Source organism: Sycon ciliatum, chromosome 4 (genome assembly GCF_964019385.1).
Source record: "Sycon ciliatum chromosome 4, ocSycCili1.1, whole genome shotgun sequence".
Taxonomy (NCBI): domain Eukaryota; kingdom Metazoa; phylum Porifera; class Calcarea; order Leucosolenida; family Sycettidae; genus Sycon; species Sycon ciliatum.
Window position 1 is genome coordinate 34,211,654 of NC_088646.1, and position 8,599 is coordinate 34,220,252.

An 8,599-nucleotide genomic window follows, 5' to 3' on the forward strand; every position below is an offset into this window, starting at 1 on the left:
CGGCGTGCGCGATGTTTTGCAGTCTTCGGATCGCACTTTGGCCCACAAACTGGCGCCAGACGCGCAAGACGGCAGAGTGAGGGTGTGTAGTTATGTACTCTTGATAGTATCAATACAATCATGCATATTTCAAGAGTCGAGTCATGAATCTCATGACTGTGGACTACGTCATCGAAAACATCACCTTTATGTCATTCTTCTGGTTACCCTTGGCGAAAATGGCGTCGAAACTTTCAGCATTTCAAACGTTGAAATTTACCTGGCCTCCTTCATAGTTTCCGCAGAGATGAAGCTGCAGTAACTGTTGTTGTTTTAGTGGATTTTCTTCAGAGGCAGTAACAAATTTATTGTTAGGTCTTTCATAGGAGCGCGTGATGGCTGATAATGCTCAAGTGGCAGCAGCTGGCCCTGGTGATGCTGCACCAGCTGGCGGCGAGCAGCAACAACAGCAACAGCAACCTAGTATTTTGCGTACAATTCTCACTCAGCTGTTCATAATGTATGCGATTAACAGCTTTTTTCGGTCAGGGAAAACCTCCGGTCCTGCTGCAAGCGTAGGGCGCAATTTATTTCCTCCTAACCAGTCTATGGTACGTGATGCACTCATCTGTAAGGGATAAGTTATCACTACAGCTGTATTTGATTCTAAATGACTTGTGGAAAGTGAAGGAAAGTTTCATCCGTCAGACCTTGATTCAGGAAGTGTACTTGGTAAACTATTATTGCTCTATTAGCCCAAAAGGTCGACTGTTAGACCTATGTTTGGCCTAGCTTTCTGTAAACTGATCCCTCGGCTCCTGTTGCTATCAGACCACAGATAACAGGTACCAAAGTGACCACCGCAAAGCGAAATTTCAATCCGTATACCCAGATCTCATTATCAAACATACAGAGCCTGACCATGGCAGTAGTTCCACTGAAGTACAGCTGCGGAAAGTAAAATCTGGAACAACGCATGCCTTTAGAGCAGTGAGTGGATCTGGTTGACCTGCATGTGTTTGGGACAGTGCTGAGAACACCAAGACCGAGTGACCATCAGCACGGTGTACACTGGTTCTGATTTCACGTAACGTAACTGTAGATTTCATCGCACCGAACGATTCGAGGGGCGGAAGTGTGCAGCTCTGGAGTCGTCAGTCACATGCTCACCCCTTCCCATGCAGTTGCAATCCATTGCAGTATCAGCTAGCAGAGCACTACTTCTCCAGCTAGCTGACACGCTACACTGAAACTTGTATTAGCTAGCAGAGCACTACTTTTTTGACTAGCTAACACGCTGCACTGAAACTTGCTGCTTTTCAATGGGAGAAAGACAACACCAGCGTTGAGGCCATCATACCCACTACAGTTGATGCTACGATGCTCGGGGTAACATTGGTTGGAGCGTGGTCGGTTTGTAAGAAAGTCCCCATTCTATTTGGTTACAGGTACACACATGCGCAGTCAATATTTCTTTCGATTGGCGTGAGAGAGGGAGGTGTTGCTCTGAAAGACTGAAACTATTATTACTTTTCATTTCAAGACATTGATTTTTACGGAAAGCCCTTAAACTCTATGTGCATTGTATATCTGAGCTTTGACTCATATCAAGTGTGTTGGTTGTGTGTGATTTGTCGGTCCCTCGTTTAGGAACTTGCTGTATACCTGACAGAAAGTAGCAATTTTACTGAATTTAATTGCACCAGCTGCTTGCTATGGGAGGAAGCCGAGCTGGTGATGGGATCATGGACGGATGGTCCCAATAAAGATGGCAAATTTTCATTCTCAACGAATATTTCCATATCAGAGGTCAGTGAAGGTGTTACTATGGTATGATCGTGCAGCGAAATTCCTGTAGATCCTTCATGGAGGTATTTCTTCCAAGAGTCTTCATGGTCATTGATAGTGCACTTGTATGCTAATAATTATGAAGAATACTCCTTTGGACTGGATCTGTTATTGCCTTGACTTCCGTTGTAATCTGTTTCTTGTTCGTGTAGCCCATGCTATTCCTTCTCATTTGGTCTCTCCCTCTCTCTCTCTCTCTCTCTCTCTCTCTCTCTCTCTCTCTCTCTCTCTCTCTCTCTCTCTCTCTCTCTCTCTCTCTCTCTCTCTCTCTCTCTCTCTCTCTTTCTCTTTTGTGCAGGCTGTTCAAAACAATGGTTCATTATATTTGCATGCGTTTGTGACCAAGACGGGCCACTCACCTGACCCAAGTAGCACTACCTATAATCAACTGAGTACTGTCAACTCCTCAAGATGTAAGTCACATGACCGGGAGGAGCAACTTTCCGACATTCAGGACCCTTTCACAGTGACAGTACATATAGTATAAAGAAAAGTTATGCAGTTGCGCAGCCGAACACAACCACTACACTGTATTCAAGAATGGTTGGTTTTCGAAGATCTGTTTGACTGAACGTTGTCTGCATTCTAACCAGTTTTGTTTGTGTGCTCCATTCGCATTGCTTCATCTCTTTGTCACTCGCAGTGTTGACTAGATATAAGCCACAGCCGATAAAGAAGACGGCAAACTTGTTGACTGGTGAATCGGACCAGAACGTACCAGAAATTAAGGTGAGTTTCTTTCTTTCTGTTTCTTCTTGGGAAGTGCAGTTGTTGTGCTCGTTCAAAGGAAGGAAGAAGAAAGTCCACCTGCAATACGTATGCATATTGAACCAACATGTTCTCAGCAATGCACTGTTTTGTTGCTGTCTATTTATCGTCTAGGACCGTGGCTTCACCTTCTGGCCTGTGCTACCCAATACCTGTTCCAAGAGTTTATTTGTATACTGTACTGTAAGGGGCCATCCGTAAATATAGATATTTAGTTAGAAACGAAAACTAGTCGTTTAGGGGGGAGGGGGTTGAGCGCCTGTTCGTTTCTCCAAAAATATCAATGTCCATTTTGCATATGTGAGCATGTCCAGAAAAAGACCAAAAATATTGATACTATGTACCATTTGTATGTGTTCGTTTCTCAGGGAGGGGGAGGGGGTTGAAGAGAAACGACTAGTTTTCCTTTCTAAATATATATCGGTATTTACGGAAGGCCCCTAAGTTACAAGCAATGTTGTTCACTTCATGTGTTGGATCTATGCAGGATGACACGCCTCGTAAGATCATCAGCTTCTGGCATCCTAATTTGACACTCAATGTCCTGGCAGATCATACCAACTGGCAGCGAGATGCTGTCCCACCTCCTATGGACAAATGTGAGTGTCACACCTCAACTCTCCCTCCACATTTGGATCATATTGCTAGTCCACGGCATTGCAAACAGTTTGGTATAAAGTACTCTGGATATGAGTCATACGACATCCTATGGGATACAGGTGCTATCCTTGAGAACCCTGCGTTATGCTGCACCTGTCATCTGACCTAGGTCTACAGTACCTTTCAGCTTTAAGGCACAGACTTTACGACCCTTGGGTGCCTTTTACTGACATGTCACTGTACTACTCTTGACTGACTTGCCATGTCATTTGTATGTTGAAGAGGTCATTTGTGTGTATGTCTTCTAAAGCACTGGTTGTTCTGTTTATTACTTGTCCACAGTCATCGAATTTGACAACATGACAGGCGATTACTTTCCTGTTCTGTATATGAATGATTACTGGAACATGGCCAAGGATCACTATCCCATCAATGAAACTACTCCGTAAGTTCTTTCTCTCTCTCTCTCATCGTCTCTCTCCCCTCCCCCCCCCCCCCCTCTCTCTCTCTCTCTCTCTCTCTCTCTCTCTGTGTGTCTCTATCTATCTGGGTGTGTGTGTGTCTCTCTCTCTCCGTCTCTCTGTCTGTCTGTCTGTCTCTCTCTGTCTGTCTGTCTCTCTCTGTCTCTCTGTCTCTCTCTCTCTCTCTCTCTCTCTCTCTCTCTCTCTCTCTCTCTCTCTCTCTCTCTCTCTCTCTCTCTCTCTCTCTCTCTCTCTCTCTCTCTCTCTCTCTCGTCATTGTGTATTCTGTTGTGGTTGTAGCAGCCACCTGGTCTGTATGCCCTCTATTCTTTGTACCAAAAGTGTTAAATGTATGTCAATAGTCACCAGGAACCACCAGCATTCAAAAGCCAGCCAGTCCGGTCGCTCCAGCTAGGTTTCATCTTTACATGTATCTCCATTGCCTCGTCGTGGTTCTGTGTTCTTTTTGCATTGTATTGCACGACTGGATGTTCTGGGCAGCCTTCACTCTACTGCTGTCACATTGACTATCCCTTTCAGAGCCATCACTTGCAGTCTTAGTACTCTGGATGTCTTCCCTTGACCAAACATAGCCACTGTGTAAGCAACAGGTATCATGTACATGTTTTCATCATATTTATTCACAGGAGGCTGGTTTCACATGTATCTGTTCTGTCATTCTTTGCTGTTTCTGATTTGCGGAGATAGAGTTCTTCCCCTGAACCTGGAGTACAGTCCATTGACTATCTTCTACTGGCAAATGTACCTCTCTCAGTCCATGAAGCCGCAGTGGATGCAGTGGATGGGTGAGCAACAGGCTACTGATGAAGAGCAGGACTCGTTCAAGGAGACGCTAGTTGAGACCAATCCCTACCTGCTGGGAATGACCATAGTGGTCAGTCTACTGCACACGGTCTTTGAGTTCCTGGCGTTCAAGAATGGTGAGTGTGCTGGGTCACGTTTCTCTACCTTGTTTGGTGTCTTTTGGGCATTGTGCCACTGTGAATGGAAGCCTTTGAGAGGGCTGTGTGTGCTCTTAATCGTCCTCTACGGGTTGGAATGGGTATTTGAAGAATAAGAGGTTTGAACTTTTTCTCCTCACTTGTTGCACGTTGTACAGTAGATTTGGGATGCTTTCGAGAGACGGGTTGTTCTGGTGGTACTTTCATGGTGATTGTTTTTGCTTCTGATGCTGCAGATATTCAGTTCTGGCGCAATCGCAAGTCGCTGGAAGGTCTCTCAGTGCGCACCATCTTCATGAGTGTGGTGCAGAGTGTTATTGTTCTGCTGTACGTCATTGATAACGACACCAACACCATGGTCATTATCAGTGTGGCCGTGGGCCTGGTCATTGAGATGTGGAAACTACCCAAGGTTTTGAACATTGGGGTAAGCTGCTGCCGCCGCTACTGCTGTTGCTGCTACTGCGTGGTCATTGGAAGAGTATGTGCAGTCCTGGCCAGAGAAACTCGACCTCATCCTGGCTAGAACTGTACAATCATGTACATGATTGTGCATGTGTGTTGAGTGATTTTCATCAGTAAAGGTTTGGAGATATTGAGATGTGATTGTTAGCATATTTCTACAAGTAATTTGCCTTTGTAAACGTCTCCAGTGTGACCTGTTGAAAGCATGTTCATGCGTATAGTGTGCAGTGCCCTTCTTAAGGCTGGCCCTCGATGCTAACCTTGTGGTGATGTTTGCAATCTTCTCTGGACTGTTTCCAGATTTCTCCAGATCGGAAGCTGCTTGGTGTGCTGCCTTTGCCAACGTTTGCATACAAATCAACCTATATTGAGTCTCCAACTAAGAAATACGATGAGGTAAGCTGATGTTATCATTTTCTTTCCGATTTCAAAGTAGAGATAACTATAGAAGCTTAGGCCGCAACCACACTACGTAAAAATCACAGTACAAATTTTCATGCATATCTCAGTACAAGTCGGTACGCAACCACACTACACTTTTCGGTCTGCATAGATGACGTTTTCGCGCGACCAGCACGTGACGTTGTCGTACCAAAGCGTGTGTCATGCGCTGGAAAAGACCGGGAAATTCAAAAACAATGCTGATGCTGATGCTATGTACGACGACCAGGTACAAAAACAAAGTTGTACACAGGAGATGGAGCGCGAAAATGACGAAAACGACAAACGTGGCTTTCTACAGGGGTGCGCCAGTTGCTGAAAACCTACAAAGCGCATTTTGCATTTCGCACGCGTCGGCATGACGATTTCTACTGTAATGCCGTTTGTACGTGATTTTGTACCTAGTGTGGTTGCAGCCTTAGCAGCACTGGGTGTTGTATTTACGGGGTTTTTTCTCCTCCTTTCATCGCTACTTTTTCCGTGTCACCGTCAGCCAAATGATTTTCCATTTCGCTTAGTGCGCTTTTGCTTATGCTGGGTGGTAGTGAAGGAAGTCAAAAGCGGACAGTGCTAACACCGAAGGAAGCAGCAAGATAGGTTCTGGATATTGAATGGGATTGATGATATTGCATGGTGGAGAGATTGACTCTGTAAGTTAATATGGTGATATGAATCAGATGCATTGCTATTGTTGTAATCAGACTCCACGTTCTGTTGCTGTTTTGTGGCCACTGAACTACTGAAGCTTGTGCACCTTTTCCTGCGTGTCGATGTGTGCTGCAGATGGCCTTCAAGTACCTGTCCTGGCTGGCATTCCCACTGCTAGTCGGTTATGGAGTGTACTCGCTGCTCTACCAGGAGCACAAGGGATGGTACTCGTTTGTACTCGGCATGTGCTATGGATTCCTGCTGACATTCGGTTAGTGCTGGCATGCCCTGGCAAACAACAACACGATTACACGTTTCTGCTTTCTGCGTTTGCGCAGTCAGAACCATCTTCTCTCTTTCTGATACTAGTAGTCATCATGATCTAGCAGCGAGATTGTTCAATCACGTGGGTAGCAGAGCCACATTGGGCGTTTGCAGGTGTTTGAAAATCCTATCGTTCCGGCTTGCCTCCATAAAGTAACGCTTGTCATGATTTCTCTACGATCACCATTGGCAACGAGTCAAGTTTTTAGGTCTCGGAGAATGCCTATGACAGTTAGCTGAGTGCTAAACAGAGAATGTTTTCTCCTGTGCTGCTTCACCTTGCAATTTACCTTTCTTTTCAGGTTTCATCATGATGACACCGCAGCTCTTCATCAACTACAAGTTGAAGTCAGTCGCTCATCTTCCGTGGAGAATGATGACGTACAAGGCATTAAACACATTCATCGACGACATCTTTGCGTTTGTCATCAAGATGCCAATGCTGTATCGCATCGGCTGCTTGAGAGATGGTAGGCACCTGCTGGACATTTTCAATTGTACTGCATGTGTGTTTGTCGTTTTAAAGTGGCTTGCGTGTAACATGCCTCTGTTTTTGAGTTTTCACTTTCCCTTATTGCTATGCTTTGGTCTCCCACTCACTGAAGTATTGAATTGGTTTTCTTCTTTGAATCCTATGTGCAGATGTAATCTTCTTCATCTTCCTGTATCAGCGTTATATCTACCGTGTGGATCACACTCGTGTCAATGAGTTTGGCGTGTCCGGCGAAGACCTTGGTGCACCAGGAGAGGGGGTCAGTGCTACTGCTGCTGTTGCTGATGCTGCAGAGGTTGCTGATGGCCAGGAGGCTGAGAGTGCTCCGGAAGCGTTGCCTGAAGATGACGAGGCAGACAGAACAGAGGAAGACGGTGGGGAAAGTAGCAGTGAGCCTGCTGCAACAGCTGAAGATGACAGCGTCGATGATGGCACTGAGCTGCGGAGAAGACAGGCCACGTCAACGTAGTCACTGTGTATGTGTGTGTGTGTGGTGTTTGGTAATACTGTTTGGTGATGCCGGCGGTGTTACATGTTCTTCCTGGGACGGATGTGGAAAGAGGAGATGCACCAGCCAAGCCGGTACACTGTCAGTCCGCTCCGCTGCGACAATGTTTGTCTCCGGAGTTCAATGCGCTGACAGCTGCTACCCCGGGGTGGTCCTGCTTACATCCTGCTGCCTCAGCTTGTCCTTGCGGCTTACTGGCCTATCAAGGCTTATGCACTGTGCTTCCGTGTGATTTTAGTGCAGCCTGCCTTTGATACACATTTCTTCAGCACGTCATAACCATGACACATGACCATGAAATTTAAATATAAGTTATGCAATTCCATTTCTTCTACTCCGAGGAGACACGGACTTGCTTGTGTAAGTGTTTCAAAAGCGTTCCATCATCATGTCATTATTTACACAGCAGAGCTGACCAGCTTTCCATCTCTCTTTTTTTAAACTCATTGTGTAACGAATCTTTGTGAAAAATGCCGGATTGGCTACTTCAATTCCAATCAAGCCATGCAAGATAGGAGCATTGTGGTGACCTTGTCTTTGATTGTTTGTTTTTTTGTTTTTTTGTAACGTCCAGTTGGTTGTTCATTTTCCTGGTTTATGTACTGTCGTATGTTGTAACCCGAACTAACTTGTATGGATATACCCTACACTGGCTACAGTACAAACTGAGCAGTGACCCTGGCTTGCAGCTACCTGTGTGCTTGTCATAATTTTGGGGACCCAAGCTGTACAGGTGTAACCACGCGAATTTCCGGACGCGGCTGGAAAGGGACTGTACTGGGTTTCTTCTGAAACTGACAATGCAGTGCCATCCATGATCGCTGATTACATCTCATTTCATGCCGCATTAGAGTTTTGATATCTCAGTCACTGATAGCGAGTCGAACTCACCCTCAGTGTCGGAACAGCTGCACAGACGGTGAAGACAAGTCTCGCTCTGGTAATGCCTTTTTCCTGTGTAGGACCATCGGTATCTCAACGCCATACAGTAATCAGGTGGTGATACTGGACTGTGGATAGTTTTTTTTTAAGTACTGTGCCCTTCTTTGAAGTTCTTTCCCTACATCATGTTATTATCTGGTGAATAGCCAGCTTCCAAGAC

General features: G+C 45.5%; 1 protein-coding gene across 1 annotated transcript; it reads left to right on the top strand.

The window, feature by feature from the left end:
* The first annotated feature begins 253 nt into the window (after positions 1-253).
* Positions 254-8,179, top strand: LOC135815818 (putative lipid scramblase CLPTM1). The gene is made up of 12 exons (XM_065329160.1): positions 254-590; positions 1,630-1,788; positions 2,126-2,240; positions 2,471-2,556; positions 3,083-3,194; positions 3,538-3,640; positions 4,365-4,597; positions 4,855-5,045; positions 5,384-5,479; positions 6,308-6,443; positions 6,799-6,966; positions 7,139-8,179. Exons 1-12 carry the CDS (start codon positions 375-377, stop codon positions 7,456-7,458), a joined length of 1,935 nt encoding a protein of 644 aa, XP_065185232.1. The 5' UTR covers positions 254-374; the 3' UTR covers positions 7,459-8,179.
* Positions 8,180-8,599: the final 420 nt, after the last annotated feature.